We start from the raw sequence: 21,851 nt of genomic DNA on the forward strand, positions 1-21,851 counted from the left end.
TCTTGACTCGTGAACGAGTCATTATCTGTCTCGGCTCGGTGTTCATCTCTCTCTTCACAGAAGTTCAGTCAGTGAACTCTTTGAGTGCATGAATTAATCCTGGATATTGATTTGTTTGAACTCAGAGGGAGTGTCAGACACATTAAGTGAACAGCTTAAGTCATTAGCGGATTAATGCGTATTGGAGATGAGAACCGTTTCAAATGATTCAGTTCGATTTGGTGAACAGGTTAAAAGAATTTGATTACATCGAATGATTCTTTCGCAAACCGGATATGACAAACTGCTTTGTTTTGAACCGTCTTACAACAGACACGGAAGAGAAGACAATGCTGAATAAAGTCGTCGTTTTTGTTATTTTTTGACCAAAATGTATTTTCGATGCTTCAAAAAATTCTAACTGACCCTCTGATGTCACATGGACTACTTTGATGATGTTTTTCTTACCTTTCTGGACATGAACAGTATACCGTTCACACAGCTTCAATGGAGGGACTGAGAGCTCTCGGACTAAATCTAAAATATCTTAAACTGTGTTCCAAAAGTAAACGGAGGTCTTACGGGTTTGGAACAACATGAGGGTAAGTTATTAATGACATAATTTAGCAAATTGGGTGAACTAACAATTTAACCTATTCACAATTAGAATACAAATTTGTTTTTCATGCTACAGAGTATCATCTGCCATTTACACAATACAAAGTGTGAGTATCAACTTGATTTTTAATGACGCAATAATTAATTCGCAAATGCTACTTTTGAGTACTTTGTCGTTAAGTAACTATTACAACTTTCACAACTAAAACTCTTACTTATGAATTTGCACCTGTAACCTGAAGACAGGTAGCCATAGTGTCTGAAAAATTACCTTGATTGTGAACAGCATCATGGAAATTCATCTTGTCAAGGAGGTGGCTCATTGCCAGGAAGAAATGAAAAGCTCATATTAAGTAAATAAAAGTCTTTCTGACACACGATTTGGAGCATTTTCTAATGGGAGGAACCCATGAGAGAAAGGTGCATTTTATCAAGCACATTATTACATTAAAGGTATATTATTTTATGGCTTAAATTAAAGAATTGCAGCACTTCCCCACACACAAAGAAGCTCATAAATTAATGAGACATGTCTGAGCATTGCAAATTTTCCTAGTGATGAATAAATAAGAGAACATTATATTCAAGCAGAATGCTGTTATGAGGCCCAGTAACCACAGTCTGATTTAAATGAAAATATGTCAAGTATATATGAAGACTGGAACTTAATTGATGAGGGAAATGCATGCAATCAATTCAAATGTTCTCCTCCTACATTTAGCGAACACCAGCATAGCCACTGCATCTTGGCCTATTTTTCAGTTCACTGGGTATGTCCTTGGAAACATATTTCTATTTACTGTGGTGCTTTAAGGTTAATGTGGTCGATTGTCATATCCAATAGTATTTTATGTCTCAGACAGTAAAAGATGCCCAGATAAAAGTTCTCACCATTTAAAATTCATTTCCACGCAATTCATCTCCCATTACGAGTCATGCGTTCCTTCCTCTTACAGTGATGGTTTGCTTATGTCGTGTTTATTCAGAGGTTGAAGTAGGTTTCTGTGACATATATGACCATGTAAGAGATGGAAAACCCAAACTTTATTTTTTATAATCTTTTTAAATTTGGCTCATACCATTTTTATTCATCATTTTTTTTTACAGACATTAAACATTTAAAAACAACATAACTACATCTTAGTTTTGTTCATAACGTTTGACAGTTTTATTATAAAATAAACATACAATAGCCAAAAAAAAAAGAAGAAGAAAAAAACAAACAAAAAACAAACGCTGGACTTGTGCAACACATCAAAAATACAAAGCTAACCAGGCAGGAAGGTTTTTGATACATAACGCATATTAAAATGAATTCGTACAACTATACAATGTATAAATTCAAAGCACTGCAGGTTACCTGCTCTGTACAAAAAAACAAACAAACAAACAAAACAAAACCTAAATACTACAGCATGCCAGAACATTGAAATCTTCTGTCATTGCAAGTAATGTGTACAACTTCGCCAACAGCCAGTACCTTTGTAAGATAAAGGCTCTTTACTTGAAGTAGAAATCCCGCTTTTCATGACGTCAAACCAACAATCCTTTTAGGCAATAGGTAGCATTGAGGCATTTCTATAAAGCGCAAGTTTCACAGAACTGCTTTCTCACAGGTTTAAATATGTCTACAACATATAACAATACTGACGTCTTGGAAATCGAGTATTAATTAAACGCAACCTTGATTTTGACAGTAACTTGTAGAAAGTCATGCTGCATTAAAACTCGTAAGAAACTTGTTTTCTTTGTCGTTAAGTTTTTTTTTTCTTCACATAAATCAGTTTGCATATTTTATCAAAATGAAACCTTGAAACTTTCCTTAAATAACAGTATGATGGCTGCATTTCTGAAACCACAAAGAAAGGAAATGCTATCATTTCCCATAAGGCTAAATCGAGATTAACTGCTCTTTGGGACATTGCACCAATTTCAGTTTTAGATTTTGCCAGTAGTGACCCCAACAAGCTCTGGTATATACATCTTTTCAAACATACTATGCCACCAATATACTCAAATACATTGCCTTTCATTTGGTTATTTCAATGGCTTCCAACGATCCACTTTAAGTAAATATTGCCTTGTTGTGTAAATACCTTTCTTCTGTATTAAACCCATTGTAGTGTTACCCATTTGTACACTCTGGTTAAAAAATCCAACAATAAGATTCTCCAGTTGGTGATTTAACTGAAAATGTAGAACGTAGCAGAAAGGCAGACTCAAATGACATGGAAGCAATGAGAGATGTTGCATATCTTCATAGATTCAAAGCTGTGGATGTGTTTTAGGGTCAAATGCAACACCTTGATGTGATTACAATCTCAAAAAGACAAATCATGGTGCACAACCTAATACTGTACAGAGAAAGTTCAAACAAGACTGTAAATAACTGTTCTTTGATTCTCTACAGTTTACATTAGTAACAAGGCATTTGCAACAAGGTATTTTAAAACGAAATCTCTGATGAAGTTAGAAACTGACTTGGTAACACGTTCATTTAAATACAATGACATTTTTATGGTTTGTAGGCAATAAATGGAATCATTAAACTTATGTTATAGCAAAATACTCATACGTTTTAATCAGAGAAGCACTCAAGTTTAATACAAATCAAGATTTTTTTATGCATTTTGTTTATAAGCGCCAATGTCAGTCCTTTAAATGTATCATGGTACATGCCGCCTGTTAATCAGCGTGGGAAATGGAAGATCTTTAACTGACAACATGATGTGGTGTTTTACGGTAACAAAAGAGCTATTTACATGTTTAATTTGCAGAGCAAATAGAAAGCCTCCAGCTGAGCCTGCTTTAATTGGAGATTGTTCTTCCTGATAGGCTTTTTCGTCATTGTAGAGCTCATTCAGAAGCACAAAGAATCAAAGCGACCTTATGCTACCCCAGAACGACGCCGGGTAATTGCTAATACATTGTGATTATTTAAAAAGCAAACACCTTCAAGCTTTGTTAAAGCAGAGGTATGAATGGTTCGGCAGCAAATGGAAACGCTACATGATGAAATCAAAGTATGTTTCTGCAACACATAGCTGAGTTTGTGGCCCTTATTAACTGATATAATCAATATGTTTCTCAGACAGTTTCAAATGTTTGTTTTAAAATTAGTATGACACCATGAGGTCCTAAATTAATTTGAATTACACATTACCAAAGTCAGTATGAGAAACATCATATAGATATAATCCCTCGCAAAAGCATGTTATGTGTCCCAGTATTGAGATAAAACATGATTTTTGTGGCACTTTTATGGACATCCTTGATGATTTAGGCTCTACGAATGTGATTTCTGATTGCAACAAAACTATGTATAGATATTCCGACCATTATTCATCATAAAATGGTGTAAATCCAAAACATTTTTACTTTTAGTATATATCCTAGAATACATGATTACAATAAATATTTATTTGTCCTGGTTTGGTCAGTATTTGTTCAATGCCCCTTATTTAAATTAAATATTTAACACTGATTCTCAATTAAACATCCGGCTTTTTATGCAAAAAACTAAAAAAGATATTTATATTAATGTAGTTTAAACTTTCAAATAAGAAGTGAATTCTGTGTAAACTGCCATATTGGTAATGTTCCCTACTATTAATAATTAATAATTACATCTTTGGGATTTTGCCTTATTACAGTGTAGTAACTAATTTGTAACAATGTAATAAATCAAAAAAAAAAAAAAAAAAAAAAAATGTTAACAGGTTTTAACGCAGTATTGGGCCAAATTGATTTCTCCACTTGCTTGATTCCAAAATCAGGAAGAGGATATAAAGTGAGTAAAAAGTCCAAGAATGAATACAACTGTTGTTTTTCATTGCAAGACAAACTGGGGGCATTAGAGGTGCATCTAATAGGCAGAGCAGGTTGTTTACTTCACTTCTAGAGTGAGTCAGTGCTGCTGGTTTTTGATGAAATGCCAGAGGGCCACAGATTTCTTTGCCAGACTGGCATAACTCAAACAAACACAGCAACAGATGCACCAGAAACCATACACATTTTAGAAAGCCACTTTATAGAAGTAAGAAAACAGCTGGTAATATTGGGAAGGAACATTTCACTATTTGCATAATGATACTTTTGCCTCGCATCAAAGGAAGTCCATGAAGTGAATAAAGTCTTTAAAAAAAAAAAAAAAAACTTGCTCTGACTTACTTTTGCGCTCTAATTAATTTTGTTGTAAGATGTTTTGTATACTTCATCCTGACGTATTGCTATTTGTGTGCTACATTTAGTATTGCACTACAAACCATTATTGGACAGTAAGCATTTCTTACTATATTATGTGAAAGTTGCCCAGGAAACATCCATGAAGGAGGTAATGAGAAATGTGTATGCTGTGTATTTAGCTGTACAATACATAAAAGAATTCAAATGCACTTAGACGTCATTCACTTTTAAGTCATTTTCTATCATCATCAGAGCAGAAAATGAAAATTTGAAATGTACTTGAACATTAAAGCGCAAAACAGGTTTCACAACCGCCGTTTTTACAAAGATAATAAATAAATAATCATGTTATGAAAACAGAAAAATCGGATATACCAATATGGTATGGAAAATCATTCAGATCCATTGTCATCCTTAAATATAGACTCTAATAAATTTCCATTGGATACGCAGGCACTTTGAATAATCTTAGTGAAATGTCTGTTTCACACATACATCCCATCTCTCGCTCACATTCTGACATTCAAGTGATAAACTGACAGATATATGAAGCTTTACAATACAATGAACACCCTGCCAATGAAAATCTGCTCCACACACACACACACACACACACACACACACACACAAACACACACATTTATGAACAGAACAGCAAGAAGAAACAGTTTGTATCTCACTGATAGGTTATCAACAATTTCACATCATATTTGACATTAAATTCCTCCGGAGAGTTTATGCATGGAAAGTTATAATTTGATTAAAAAAGGTTTGTGATTTGATCACATGATGCAATTGTTTAGGCCCCAAATTCCGACCTAGCTTGTTTGGAAGTGTCTCTGGAGATAGAAAAATGTAATGTTGAAGTACAAGCATTAATAAACTCTATAGATAACAACTTAATGTGAAATGTTATCAAGCCAGCCTTAAAGATGCTGGAATCAACCGAAAAAAACTGGACAAAACCCAATGATTCTTCCTAGTGCTTGTGAAATACGCTGATGTCTCTCAGTCCTACCTCTACCTCTCTGCATTAACATGCAAGATCGAACAAACACTGAACAGTTAAAGTAGCTGTCATGTACAACACAGTCATTATGGTACATATTGGAAAGAAATCTTAAAGATTCTCTGATAACTCCTTCAGAAGATTTCAATCTGTCATATGTGCATATGTATAAGGGAAATCTCCCATCAGCCTCTGACGCTGTGAACACAAGACGTGAAGCCTGTCTCAGAGAACGCAGCTTTGGAGCGAAGCCAAGGAGTCTTTCACACTGCTCGCACTGACGCCAGCTGTCATGGTGCCACAGTAAAACAGAAAGATGGTGACGTTGGAGAGAATTGATGACTACCGTACCCATCCCTTACTGTCATCACAAAAGCCTTGACAGATAAGCACTATTTCAAACGGATACGTGTGAATCTCCAGATATGCATTTGAGATGAATGCATTGTTAACAGCTCGTTTATCTGCACTCTAATTCCTGTGTAGTTTTATGCATTTAGCAGACGCTTTTATCCAAAGCGACTTACAGTGCATTCAGGCTAACAGTTTTTACCTATCATGTGTTCCCTGGGAATCGAACCCACAACCTTGCACTTGTTAACGCAATGCTCTACCGCTTGAGCTACAGGAACATTATCTCAGTGTATCGCAGTGGTAAGGCCTAAAAAATACTCAACGCAAGTACGTGAACATCAGCTACATGAGTTGGATTTCATTTGTCGCGAGTTGGATTTCAAGCTGTGCAATTCATAGTTCAACCGCCAGTGTGTGTATTCTCAGCGATGCCATCGGGGGCGATATAGCAGCTATTAGAGTAAACCAAACACGTCCAGTCCAGCACAAGGACTGGAAACTTTTCTTATGGTTTAACTATTGTTGTAGTGAAGTAACAGTTTGATGATCATCTAGTTTTGTTAAAGATTTCATTTGAATTTTAATTTATTACGCATTCATGCATGTCTTTGCGTACTTGCGTGAAGTGTGTTTCTGGCTCATCCATACCATACAAAGTGAATTAGATTCACCTGGCCTACATCACAGTGGTTCCTAGTTGGATTTTTGTTCAACAACATTGTTAACTTGCCCACTGCTACCATCACAGATCCTGTTCTTGTAACAGATGCATAAATTTGGCCTCCCGTAGTGCTGTGATGGGATGCAGCAGTGCTCCGTCCTTCTACGGCATCCCCAGTTTTTCTTGACGCACTCTTACAGGAATCAAGCTGGACCGAGGACATGGCACCCTCCAGGGAATAACTCACAGTTCTGAGGCTCGCTAGTGGTTAACTGCCGACTTCCCTCAGGGTTCTGTAGGGCTGTAGATGGCAAAGATGGTGGAGGTAGTGATGAACGGTGGGAAAGAGAGTGAGACAGAGAAAGACAGAGAAAGGAAGAGCACAGTGGAAGAGCCAGCACTATAATAAATGGGCTTCCAGCCGAAGCCAGTGCAGTCCTTGGCGTATGTAGCGCACCAGTTCTGTCATGCTGCTGTGCTGCGTCAACGGTTCCATTACTGAGTCCAGCTCCAGAAAGAACTCTGTCAGAACAGAGACAGACACACAGTGCAATAGTCAACATGGAAGGAACAGTTATTATTATTTTTTTTGCTAACCTTTTTGACATTGAATACCATTTTTTATGTGCCATTGACAGCAATAACCAACAATAAAGCAGATGCAACTTGGTGGCAGGCTAACTACAACATCTTGACCCAAAAATGGGTCCAATGACGGCATTAAAAATGAGTCATGTATTTAGAGAAGATACAGTTCTTCATAAATTTTCGATAAAATACAAATCATGAATTTTATTGAAAAAATAAACACGTTTTGCCAGTGATTGTTTTTTTTTAGAGAGCTCTAAATTAATTAATTTGTGAGGTTTTGAATGTTATCATGTCATTACCATGGTCTTACTGAATTTTCCCTTTTTGCTTATTACAAATAATGAAATAAATGTTCAGTGCGAATGAGAAATTTTATTTGAATATATCATCTGTAAAATAAGAACATAAATTATACTCTGAGAATTACCCTCATGTAGAATTGACACCATTGAAATGAATAGTATTTAATTCAATTTATTTGACTCATATCATGATTGGCCAAATTAATCAAACCTACATATTTACTTATAACAAAGATTACTTACTGAACATGAAAAGTGTAACTTTTTTTAATTTAAAGTTAAATCTTAATATAACTTTAATTAAAAAATAAAATAAAAATACAATGACTGTATTTGTGTATTTTTAAGGTTTTAAATCACTTCTGTTCCCTTTCTAAAATCTATGCATTCAATCTAGATAAAGCAGTCACAAGAAAGTTGCAACTGAATCAACACAGCTTGAGAGAGGCTATATGATTATTATAATGATTATTAAGGAAATTTGTATGTACTGTAGTGCAGAAAGAGGGTTTTCAATGCGTTTTTTTTATTGAATTGATTAGTGAGACTCCAGCAAAAGGTTCTTGAGAAAATATTTAAGAAATTCTTCTATTTTTCTTTCTTTCTTTCTTAAAGAATTACACTTTGGAACATTCTTACAAGAAATTGAGATTCTTAAGAATTTATCTTTTTTTTAAATTAAATTTCGTGTGAAGGTATGATTGATAATTCTAAAATAAAGATGAAATAACAATATAATAATTATTATAATAATTAACAGACAAATTATTAAATAAATAAAAATACCAACTCATCTTAAGTTAAATTATTATTAGTATTATTTACATTTTTTTGGGAGGCACTGAAAACCAAAGAAAGACATCAGAGTCAATCTTCTTAAGTTAAGCAGGAAGATAACGGAGTTATCTGATGACATCACTGCCACCTACTAATGACTGCAGTAATTAACAAACAGATGACAACAACAGACTACAGAGTCATCAACGTCCCTGTCTGCCTGAGGACCTGCATCACAGCTGATACTGTCATAATTAGCCAACCCTGCTATCATTCTGACCACCAGCCTTTAACTGCATTCATTTCTAGGAAAGACACTGAGGAGGGGAAGTTGAGAGAGAGTTTATTACGGCTGATTTCGGAGGCGGGGGAGACCTCGTACAACACACAGTCTCTCAGAGTGTTTTAATTAGTCTCCTCCAGAGAACACAGAGAGAGAAAGAGAGGAAATGACAAGCCACATCAGATCTAAAATGCAATTAACATGGTGGCTTTTTCAGTTCTCTGGTGGGCCGTATCAAACGTTGAGTCACTGATAACGCTGCAAGTGTAAGAGGTGAATTTCTTATATAACTCTGACAGTGAAGACAAATGAGATTTAGCTGCAAGAGAGAGATTTTGGGAGAATATGGTAAAAACTAATTCTTTCCTTCAATGATTGTTTCATGATGCAAGATATAAAAGCCCGGAAAAGTGGTAGGCGAAGAACTGATTTTACCACTCAAACACAGATGTGTGCTAAAAATGATACAAACCTTTGACAATAGGTTTGTATCATGAGAGCTCTCAGTATTCTCTAGAATAGCTTAAAAAGAACTTCTCACTAGAAAATGTGTTGTGGAAACAATTTTCACTCCAAATTTGCTAGAAGAAAATAAAGCAAAGGAAAAAAAAACGAAAAAGAATAATCCAATGATCTGGCATGTCTACCAAAGAAATGTCACTTAAAGAAAATTAAGAATGAAAATGAATCGTTTTCATTTATAAACACCAACAATATGAAAATTAATTGGTGTGTCCTTCATTACAAAAAATAATAATAAATACAAAATACAAATTCAAATAAAAATATTAAAACTTATTTATGTAAAATGTACTCTAAGTTTACTGTAAATAAAATGAATATTTTGAACTCTAAAATTGCTAAAATGTCAAAGACATATATAAAGATATAAATAAATTACTGTTCCAAATTTGAAGTTGATATAACAAAGATTTAGCTTCCTGTGAGATTATTACAATATTTTTTTTTAATTGCCACGGGGTGACACTCAAACTGAATTTTTTAATTGCATATGATGCGATTTCAAGTTTTCCTTTCTCTTTGGAGTGTTATAAGCTGTTCGTGCATAAATGAGTTCCCTACATTTGCAAAGACTGAAGTCTCAAACCCAAAGAGATATTCTTTATAAAAGTGCATAACATTTTCATCACAAGCATAAGGTATTCGGCCAAACTCAATGGCTAGTTGGCCAATCAGAGCTTACCTCACTTTTCAGAACAACGAGCTTTGTAAAAATCGACACGTTTCAGAAAGGCGAGGCATAGAGGAGAAACAATGATGATGTTTTTTAAACCCTAAACTTCATAAAAACATTTCATTACACCAAATACACAAAATAATTATTTTATATATGATAAGTTATTTTTTAGCAATGCCATATGACCCCTTTAAATGCTCTTTCCTGTCACAATTGTATACATTTCTGTCACAATCTCCTTCTATCACAAAATAACCGTCAAATATGGAACCTTGAGACTCAGACCTTTCCAACATTATGTGTTTTGTCAAGATTAGAAAGGGTAAAAAAAAAAATATATATTTATATATATATATATATTTATATATATATATATATATATATATATATATATATATATATATATATATATATATATATATATATATATGACTGTTTTGTATTGAAAACGAGCTTTTAATCAATTCATTGAAATGGACAGTCTTTAGGAAACTTCATGGCCAAATGGAATTTTAAATAAGTGTTGCTTGATATCACTAGCAAAATCACTGTAAATATATATACATATTTATGGCTCAGCAATACTTTCTACTTGCAGTCTAAAGAAAAAAAGCATGTCTACTGAACAATAAAAACAGAAAAAGAACTCTAAAACCACCCTACCTTGACTTTCCTGGGCCAGCTTGTCAGCAGTTTCCCAGTGTTCATAGCTGCGCAGGATGTTGTTGGTGATGTTGACATGACTTGCTGCCATGTGGTGGATGCGTTGGGGAATGGCCACACTTCCAGAAGCCGAGGAAGAGCCCATCACTCCAGCGCCGCTGCTGACCGAACTGACAGGAGATGAACTCAGGGACATGGGAGACGGGGTACCTGTGCTCCTGATGGGAGAAAGATGAATACTGACCAATGAGAATTTTGGTAATCCGATCCACTGTATCATATCAAACTAACATAGCATTTTTCATACCCTTAAAATTGATCTTGCGTGATCCTGTCTAACAAATTTAAGATGCGAACAGAACATGTAAAGAAATTTTGTTTGTTGCTTGGTTTCTGTTTATTTTATGTTATGCTCAGAAGCCCTGCCCACAGTGAAATGTCATTAGCTCAATATCCTGTGCAAACCAGCTTTACATAAATCATATGTTTATTGGCTGCAATGCCTACCCATGTGTAAAATAAGTACTCTTTAGCATACTTGATAAACGGGTATTTATTACTGAAATAATACACTTTAAAAAGTATATAATTACAGTAAGTGCAAACTTAATGTTATCATACATTTAATTATACGTTATTTACAATTAAATGAAAATGTAGTTACACTTTATTTTAAGATGTTCTTGTTACATTGTAAATATATATTTAAGTACTGAGTATTACTAATTAACTACATGTACTTAATACAGGGTTAGAGTTAGGATTAGGGTTTGGTTTAGCATTATTTTCATAATTCTAATGTCTTTTAATTTAGTTAAAAATACTGTTAAGCATTTATGGTAAAATGAATGTATTTTCTATTCAACTTTGAATGTCATTTATTTGAAAGGGCATATTAATTATAATGCCTCTGCAATTTATTACATTTCAATAATAAAAAAAAATATATATATATACTTTATCGCACAAAAAAAGAAGATTTTATCTAATTATTTATAGTGTACTTTAAGTAACATACTGTACTTTATGTATAAAAACTACAAAATAGTTTGGAATCTAAGATTGCTATAAAATCAAAGCTATGTGTCTAAATAATTTATGTTCCAAATTTGAAGTTGATATTACACAAATGTAGGTTTCTGTGAGATTTCTTTTAGACCCTATATCAAAAATAGCAACCAGAAACTCCAAAGAATAAAAAAAAAATGCATTTACCTGTCACAAACTTAAATTTCTGCCACAATATTATTTATATCATGATATAAACCAGCAAAATATGGAACCTCAAGATTCAGACCATTCCAACGAGATGTGTTTTGTGAAGACTAGAAAAAGAAATAGAGTGCCAGTGGGACACTGATGGAGAAATTGTTAAAGTAAATCTTTAAAAAAATGTTTTTCATAGTGCACTTTAGGTTTAGAAAAATAGTCAAGAAAATTGTACTCTCCTAAGTGGCCTTTTATTTCATTAATATTATTTTATCTGCAAGTATGTTTTTTTTTTTAAAAAACATTTAAGATTTGAAGTACTGTACACTATAAGTGCCTATTCAGGCAAATTAAGTGCTCTTCTTTTCTACAAGCTAACACCACTACCATCAGCCATGAGATTCCTTATGTTCACCCAACAACCCTTTAATCAGTATCTCAGTGCATCATCAACAGTAACCTTCAGAAACTGTCTCCAGACAACTATCGGCACACATATTCATTGGTGTCTTTTGTGCTGCACCCAAACAGTCTGGTTCAGTGGCCTGTAATCCACTGATAAATGGAAACACGCTCAAGTCTCTGCCGGCTAAATTATGCACCCTGTCAACAGCTGGGCCTATTCGAAGAGGGTTTCAGGGCTTTGCTAAAATAAATAAACTCCCTCCAAGGTGAAAAGAAAACTGAAAAAGATTCATGATGGTAAAGGATGAGGAGGAGGTTGAGGATGGATGTGTTGATCAGAGCTACAGCAGGTACGGCTGGTTCTTTATTGCTAATGTAGTGGCTGCAGGGGCCGAGCCGGTGAAGCTAATTGCTTTTGACAGCCAGGTTGGCAACCAAACAGCGGGTCTGGGTAGTGTCCAGCTAGAGGCTGGATCAGACACACACACAAAGTCAAACACAGCGCCTCTCGCACTGCCTCACCCCATTGGTACTCGGTTGCCATGGTGCTGACATAGAAGCGATGCTGCTTTCCCAGAGTTCATCTCTTCATGTCCTTTCACTGATGTCAAGTAGCCATGACTGAGGTTTCATATCTCACAATATATATATATTTTTCCAGCTTGGCAGCGGGAAGAAGATTCAGGAAAGCTGTTCTCAAGCAAGATGGAATCTTTTCACAAGCTGGCAGAAACACAAAAGCACAAAAGAGAGGAAAATGCACGTACTTTCCATTGGCTCCCCACGGCGAAGGTGCTTGGGAACTTTTTGCAGAATTCTGAGGGAGCAAGAAAACCTATGTTGAGAGCATTTTTCAATGCAGCACATAATCACCAGATGCAAACATGCTAGGTCTCATGCAAACGTTATTAATCATAATTAGCTAACAGTTTGACAAGTATGCTTGGAATTGATGAATAAATTGATTTAATAATGGCATGCAGAATTTATGAGAACAAGCTATTCAAACAAATATGAAGATTTCTAGCGCTGTTTCTTAATTGCAATAAACAAAGACACAGAGGCAAGGTTGTACCTTAAAATACTCCATTAGTGAGCGGGAATACTTCATCGCATGATCTTTCTTCAGCTTGAACATTCGCAAGTACAAAAGTGACAAGCAACGATTGCTGAAAAAGAGAAAATATTCATTAGTGCTCTGTTAAGATCCTTCTAAATGTATTCATGGAGTATTGAAAGATGCTGTTAGGACTATTAATATAGCATCATCAAGGCAATGTTTGGGTGTTTTTGCTTTTTCATGCCCAAGTGATTGATTTTCATTGACACTAACTTTTAGTTGTATCAAAGCTACATTTAAACTGAATTTTAATCAAACTAAAACTATTTATCATGCCATTATTATTATTTTTATTATTATGTTTGTTTTTTGTTTTTAAATGCCTTCATGTGTAAACGTTATCTTAAATTTTCAATCATAAATTTCACTGCATTTTCAAATCCATTATAATCAAAAAGAATGACAAACTATTTCAGTATTTACTTAATAAAATTATTTATATTCTTCTGTACACAAATTATGACTGTCCCGCAATTGTGTCATCATTTCCATTATGACCGATAATGTTGCGTATAATCAAGTTTTTTTCTAGTGTACTTGGTGCTTGGTGTACTTTTATTATAAATTAGTGTACTTGGAATGCAAAGTGTTAATGAACAACTTAAAGAACGTGAAGAAATGGGAAGAAAATAAATAGATAATATAAAAATAAAGCCTAAACAACTTTAAATTTTTTTAGCTAAATTTGTTAAAATATTATTTAATTAAGCGCAATTAGGATGCATAAAATACTACAGTGTAAAATGATATCAGATCATATAAGTTAGTGATGGCAACTTAAGTTTTCATATTACTTCTAAATGAGCATCAACTGAACAAACAAGTTTCTAAGTGGAAATAGGTCAAAAAAGTGTATTAAGAATTGATTTCTAAATCACAGGGCCAAAAGTATCTGCAAGAACATTAAGTGTATCTTGTTGAAACAACAACAACAACAGTATTATGATAACCAGCAGTGTGCTTCAATATGAGCACTGAGGGAAAAGCAGCCAGTATCATGGGGTGGACGTCCTTTCAACAGTATGCTTGCGAGACACCAGATGCTTGGGACATATGCACAGCCCCATGAAACCAAAACTAGCTTTCTCACATTTCACACGCATCCGGACTACTGGAGTCCCATCAATATATAAACAAGGTGTCTGTCCCTCCTAAAGCAGGTCAGAGGCTTTTATGGCATCTTGCCGATACGTCTTTATTGTGCATGTAACGTTTCCCAATGTAACAAGTCAAAGTCTACAGGTTATTTTAGCCTAAAATCTGAAGCCCGAGAGTAAACATGGTTTTATAGCTCTCTTAAATGCATATAATATCGCCGAACACTATTATGTCCTCGACCCAGGTTTATAAATCATAAACGCAGCAGCCTTTAAAAATCCCTTTCGGCTGCTAGATGGCTTTCATTACCAAACAAGAGTGACTGGCAGCTGAATTCCAATCTGCGCTGATGACTTTCATCCCGCTATAAGCGCAAAACTAACCTTGAGATTCAAAATAAACAAGCTGCCGCGGCGTGACAGGCAGGCAGAGCACGGGCGGCTTTTATCTGGGCGAGTATATGTTTCTGCCGTCACCATGTGGAAATCTTTCATTATCCTCTAATAGCTTAATGAAATACAGGAATAATGATCCACTCTAAGCTGATTAAGCGCTTTAGCAGTGTTTTAAAGCTTCCTTCCAGGTACGGATGATTGTCAGTGAGCGATGGCTGAGAGGAGATTTAACTGGATGCTAGTGCAAAGCACTGGATTTAGCTTTTGATGGTACGTGGGGAACGACGTTGGAGAAGGCCCTAAAGCGGACGCCACGTCTTCATAACAACTACATCGGTTGGGTTATCAATGAACTTCACATTTTAACCTCCATGTATGTTGGGTGTGACTCAAGGATTCATATGACACTTAGAATAAAGTTGTTTTTCATCAAACAGGTATTGGACTAATTCGATGTCACCAGACTACTGGAATGAAGTCCATACTGTGGATCATTCTGGATACTTGTTGCTCTTACACAACTTTTTATGCGTTTTTCCTATTATTTTACATGACAACAGCAGTTTGCAAACCCGAAAAAAAATAAAATAAATTGTTAACAAGTTTCAAAGTTCAAGTTTTTGAAAATGATAAAGTTTTCTCTTTGTGTAAACTCCAAAAATGCAAATTTGTGAGAACTGTGATGTCATGCATATTATGTGTTCAGTTGATAGGCATGTGCACAGGTGCATAGTGTTTCTTTACAAACAGACAATGCCAAATACTGACCTGGCATGAATAATACAGTGTGAGGGTCGGTTTTTACAACATTGTCTTAAAAACTGAAAGGAACAACTTTTCTGTTTTTAGTGCATCACTGTAGTGAAACGTACCCTTAGTCAGGAAGGGTTCATCTAACCAACATTTAAAGTGACTTTTAAAGAAGCATGATTCATCTTTTCTGTGACATTTAGGATGGGTTATCTGATATAACCTGCACAACTGCATAAAAAAATTAGAATGTAGAATTATTCTGAAGGACACAATGTTTACTTGCTCATGTTCGATTCTGTGAGTCTTGCAACTTTGTAAAATCAAGCAAGTAGTTCTTCCTCAAAATTGTTAATTTCAGAAGCCTTGTAAACAAAACTTTATTTTCTGACAAACTGGTAAAAATGCACACTCTGATTTCTTAAAACTGTAAACTAGCCAACCAGACTCCAGAGAGGATGAGGAAGATGCTTTTTGAGTGTTCTATCTGAGTGCAGTATTATTGCAACTTACTGCAATACAGAGTACTTATAAAGTACAATACAGTTCAAATGATTGAAGTTAATTTTTTTTTTTTTTTTTTAGAAGACCCTTATGCTCACCAAGTCTGCATTTATTTAAAGTGCCCCTATTATGCCATTTTAAGGTTGCTAATATTGTTTTATGAGTCTCCTAAAACTCTTTTATTTTTTTGACAGACAATAACTTTATGTTCACATACAGCATTCATGACACACTGCATAAAAGGTAATATTTGAAAAAGTGGTAATTTCTGATTATTATCAGTACTGAACACCTGCATACTATTTTTTTGTGGAAACCACGATTTTTGTTTAAGTAATTTTTCAATAGAAATAAATAGTTCAGCCATGAAACTCTATTCGCATCCTGATTGGTTCATTCAATTGTAATGTTTCCAACCAATCGGCTTCAACCATTAATTACTTGTTTCTCTATATAACATTGTCTCTTACAAACCTGTGCAAAGTCACTGCGTGCTATTAAAGCTCTCTCTTTAGCCCACCACCTCCCCAGCACCACCTGCCTAGATTTGCTTACATTGGGGACTACCTCTCTCTTTCTTGCAGCAGCATGTCTTTAATTATGTTCTTTTGCAGAAGCAAATCATACTTGCTCTGCAACAGCAGTAGCCACAGCTCCAGCAGCAGCAGCGTATAGCAGATCTAGTCCACCAATACCAAACCTTTGTACATCTTCATTTACATTAATAATATTTTTTTACAAACTATTGCAGTTATCATGATTGAAAATGTTAAATGTTTTTACATAAATGTTCCATTTAATGTGTCTTTCTTTGCATGTATAACAAAATTAGTTGATTTAAAAAAAAAAAAAAAAAACATTTTAACGTTTTATATAATTAAATATGGAGAACTTAGAGACATGAATGCCAGCTTACCACAGTACAGCGAGCTTCTTCTCAGCTATTGTGGCAGAATGATTTGTGAAGTTCTTTAATCTCATTGCGTACCTTAAATGAGAAAAGTACAAGAGTTACACAAATATGATAAAACTATTGAAGCTTTTGACAATTCTCTTCAACACCATATTTCAATTAGCATAGCATCTAAGAATACACTGATCAACTTTAAGGACCATCTATTTTAAATTGCCTCTGATGTCAATAAAACATGACAATCATCTTTTATTTTCGATGTATGAAGAGGGCACTAACCTGATGAGCTCTACGGTTTCTGAATACATTGTGTATGGTGACTTTGCCTCCAATGGGTCTCGTTCCATGGCGTTCCCGCATTCGATGAACGAGAGTGCTCCGTCGGCATAATTTACAGCTTTGCCGAACTTGTCCATCTGTGAAGCAAAATTGGCGTTAAACTTTGAGAGAATTCCGCGAATAAAAACGCCTGAGGTCATTTTCGAAGCTCGTAAAGTCATACTGAAAAACAGATATCATCAGAGGAGGTAATAAAGCCATTAGGCTGAAGTAATTATTTTACGAGGCAACGCAAGTCAGAAGATATAATCCAAGAGTGAGGCAATGTGAAGATTTATGCCATATATTTCCAACTTCATGACAAGTTTATGAATCAGAACAGTTTATTTTGTGTGGTAAAGTGGTATGACGTGCTTTTGGCTACATTTAGGGATTATGTTGTTCATCCTGACTTATACAGGTTGCTAAAGGCTAACTTTAACTCTCATGTCTCGTTTGTCAAACACAAACGAATCGATAGCACTAAACATTACGTCTGGCACAGACGAACACAAACAATGAGAGCATATCTCATCTCCATAGGAGCGTAAAATAGATTTACTGACCACTTGCCTCTGCTGGCACCTCAGGAGCCGAGTCCATTTGTTTTCAAGTGAGCCCTTTAATACGCGGCGCACGGACGCCCGGGAATTATTACAGGCCTGCCACTACGCTCATGTAACGCTGGCAATCAATTTCCTTTACTTTGAATTCATGACTAGGCCTATACATCGTCATAGCGATTTATGACCGAGAGGATGTAACTTGCGATAATGGACAATGTCTCCAGAGATAATTGCCTGGATCCAATTATTGAGGGTCTGGGGGTCTGTTTTGTAAATCTCTAACAAAGCTCCTGCTTTATGGATGCTAAGGGCAGACACAAAAGCTTTCGCTCGCCTAGATTGGAAAGTCTTCAATTATAAAAGGTCTGGCGAGAGAGCTTTTTCCTCAGCTTGCTAATGGCTCTCTGTGGCGGAGAGCAGTGTGACAGGGATTTTTCATCTACTCTTGCTGAGTACTAACTTCCAGTTGGTAAGAAAAATCGCAAAAGATCGCACTAATATCACTGTTTCTCCTAGGCTTCACTGAGATTGCATGAGAACTAAATGGAGTCTCTGGCTTGGGAGATTTTCTCCTGTGCAAAAGATTTCATCATTTCACAAATGCCTCCTCTAGAGTTCCAGAAAAAAAGATTTCACTGATACCCACAGTGCTCAGGTGCCAAGATATCAAATTTAAGGTTCCCACACCTTCTGATCAATGAACTACCAAGATTTTATCACCCAACCATATTACTTTTAAAATGCCTTATATAGATCACATTGATAGAGACCAATTTTAGCAGAACAAAGCTAGAATAACCTATATTTGCTATAGAATTTCTCTTAAATTTTCCTTGTATATTTAAATTAGTATTATTATTATTATATTTTAACATCAACAACACTACTGCTACTACTACTACTACTACTACTTTATTATTATTATTGGTAACACTTTAGTATAAGGTCCAATTCACACTAATAAGTAGTTGCTTATTAGCATGTCTATTATTAACATATTGGCTGTTTATTAGTGCTTATAAAGTACATATAATGCATGACATCCATAATCCTTCCCAATACCCTAAACTTAACTACTACTTTTTCCAAGTTTCCGATAATCATGGAAACTAAATTCTGCAATCAAAAGTCAGAATACCACTAATGATCAGATCAATTTATGAGCTATAATGTTTTTCTGTAGTTTATAACATAGTAATAAAATAGTTTCTGCTTTAAAAAGTTATTAATATGATTTCCTTTCTAGACTTGATTAAATAAAACAAATTATACCTAAGACACTAAAATATACCTTGAATCTATAACAATTATTGTGTTGTCCTGGCACATAGAAGTGTTATGAATAGACTTACCAAAGCATCTGCCTTATGTTTCAACTTCTTGGCTTCCTGCATGTAGTAATCTGCATTGTGAACACTGTAATGATATAAAGTGTGATCAAGATCGGTTTGTTTTTCACAAACATCCCATTGTGTGCATTAATATGAACCTGAAATATGTAGAGCTGCTACGCGACTGAAAGACAATTCAAGACATGTATTACTACATGATCAGTCTTCTGTACACAAGCACACACATCAGTCATTACCCACAGTAATCACATGGCTTTTACATACGTGTTATTAAATGTGAGTTTAGGTCTCCTGGGCTCCATGTGCTCCACGGACAGGGTTGAAGGGTTTGACCAGAGGTCTGGCTCTGACTGACCATTGCCGTGAAAACCACTGGACGGCTTGCTGTGACTGTCTTCCTCCTGGAAAAGCAAGAGAACATTAAAATAATAAGCCTCTTGAATAAAACATAACGGATCCATGCACTCTCAGTCTGTATGCATCTGCTCAGTGTTTTCATTTTTAGGATCATTTAGTTAGATTGATTTTGGACAATTGGCACATGGGAGCCATTCTCTTGCCTTCAAGGCTATTTTGAAACCTTTCCAAGAAGGAAATTAGTAAAAAAAAAAAAAAAAACCCACAGGAAATGTGGTGAAGACCTCAAGCGAGGGAAAAAACTAAACACATCTATCTATCCATCCATCCATTTTTTTCTTCCATCCATCTATTCTTCCATCCATGTATGCATTACTCCATCCATCCATCATTCATTCATCCATCCATCCATCCATCCATCCATCCGTCCATTCTTTCTTCCATTCATCCATCCATCCATCCATCCATCCATTCTTCCATTCTTCCATGCATCCATCCATCCATTCATCTATCCATCCATGCATTCATCAATCCATCCATCCATCCTTTCCTCCATCCTTCCATCCATTCTTTCTTCCATCCATGCATGCATTCCTCCATTCCTCCATTCATCCATCCATCCATGCATCCATCCATTCCTCCATCCATCCATCCATCCATCCATTCTTCCATCCATGCATGCATTCCTCCATCCACCCATCCATCCATCCATCCATCCATCCATCCATTCATCCATGCATTCATCAATCCATCCATCCATCCATCCTTTCCTCCATCCTTCCATCCATTCTTTCTTCCATCCATCCATCCACCCATCCATGCATTCATCCATCCATCCATCCATCCATCCATCCATCCATCCATCCATCCATCTGTGTGTGACTTACAGTGCTGGTCTTGGAATGGCAGAAGGATTTGTTCGCTCCTTTGCGGTGTTTGTGTGATGAGGACGATGATGAAGAGGTGGAGGTAGGTATTGTGCGGGTGGAGGGGAGGGTGTTTGGGACAGTGGAGGAGTTTCCCTCCTGACTGATGGAGCTGCATTCACTGCTCCTCCGTGGGCGGCCCACTGGCTCATCGGACAGCGGCGACAGTAGAGGCGGTAACAGCTTATCCACCCGCTTGCGAGGCTGCTTCTTCAATGAACTTGACAAAAAAAAATAAAAAATAGAAAACATGTCAAAGGTTTCTCTCTGTGCACCTGCATGACACTTCAAGACTAAGTGCGACCAAATACATTTGTGGTATTTACAATATGTCTTAAAACAAAGACATACAGAGTCAAATTTAGCTGTGTTTTAAACACTACAGATGGATACTGGGGGAAAAAGTGTGTCTTGGTGTCACAGTTAGATATACAGTGCCTTAAGTGAATGTAAACTGATGGGACTATACATTTTGTATGTGTCAAAATATTAGATCTGTGCTTTAGGCCTTGCTGTGTAAATGCAGATTAAGACCTAATTTTAGCGAGCAGTGGAAAGAAATTGCACGGAAAGCTGTAGCTTGAACAACTTCATTAATGATTTTAGACTATTAGACTGAAAAAAGGACTTTCCTTAATATAAAGCACACTCACAAAACAAGTAAAAAAAAGGATCACATTCAAATGATCAGATGAAAAAATGAAAAGAAAAAATTTATATTACTAATATATGACATAAGATAGCATATTAGTAATATATAAACGTAAACATGTTTCCTGGGCACTTCAGAATCTATAGTGACTGTCTGAGAGAAACGCTCTCAACTCAACTTCAAATTTTGCATCTCATCTCAGCACAAAACTGAACCCTAATTAAAGAGTACCGCTTCTGGAAGGAGCTACTGACACATATTATTTTACACAGTTTTTTTTATTTATTTTTTTTTATCTGATAATATATTCTGCTCTCTCTCTCTCTCTTTTTACCCTTCATGGCAGTAGGGTCATTTGAGCTCAAATGCTTTTGTTCCTTTTGTTTCCTTTTTCTAGAACAATACAGGAGAGACACAATATACAGATGAGTGTGGAGGTGGTGGCACCTGCATGTGCTCTGATATAAACTCGGCAAAATTCATTTACGTAAGTGCTCACATGTTTAAACTTAGCCTTAGCGCTAAATAAAGAAGCTCCACTGAGACAGAATGTCCTAGACAGCAGCATATTTTTGCCATGGCTTATTAGGTTGAAAATACGCTATAAAACATGAGTCTCATCAGTTAACAACACGAAATAAAAAGCCTTCTTTACTTTTCTAATTC

General features: G+C 35.6%; 1 protein-coding gene across 2 annotated transcripts in view; it reads right to left on the reverse strand.

The window, feature by feature from the left end:
- Positions 1-1,737: 1,737 nt before the first annotated feature.
- Positions 1,738-21,851, reverse strand: part of LOC128026834 (AF4/FMR2 family member 2) — a 188,778-nt gene continuing 168,664 nt past the window's right edge. For both annotated transcript variants that reach the window (XM_052614069.1, XM_052614068.1), the window contains exons 13-21: positions 20,495-20,753; positions 19,515-19,651; positions 19,251-19,314; positions 17,294-17,430; positions 17,018-17,089; positions 13,310-13,403; positions 13,002-13,051; positions 10,621-10,838; positions 1,738-7,328 (exon numbers count right to left, since the gene is read on the reverse strand). In XM_052614069.1, coding sequence (XP_052470029.1) covers positions 7,207-7,328; positions 10,621-10,838; positions 13,002-13,051; positions 13,310-13,403; positions 17,018-17,089; positions 17,294-17,430; positions 19,251-19,314; positions 19,515-19,651; positions 20,495-20,753 — 1,153 coding nt within the window. In that variant the 3' untranslated portion in view covers positions 1,738-7,206. The remainder of the gene's footprint in view (positions 7,329-10,620; positions 10,839-13,001; positions 13,052-13,309; positions 13,404-17,017; positions 17,090-17,293; positions 17,431-19,250; positions 19,315-19,514; positions 19,652-20,494; positions 20,754-21,851) is intronic.

Source organism: Carassius gibelio, chromosome A14 (assembly GCF_023724105.1).
Source record: "Carassius gibelio isolate Cgi1373 ecotype wild population from Czech Republic chromosome A14, carGib1.2-hapl.c, whole genome shotgun sequence".
Taxonomy (NCBI): Eukaryota; Metazoa; Chordata; class Actinopteri; order Cypriniformes; family Cyprinidae; genus Carassius; species Carassius gibelio.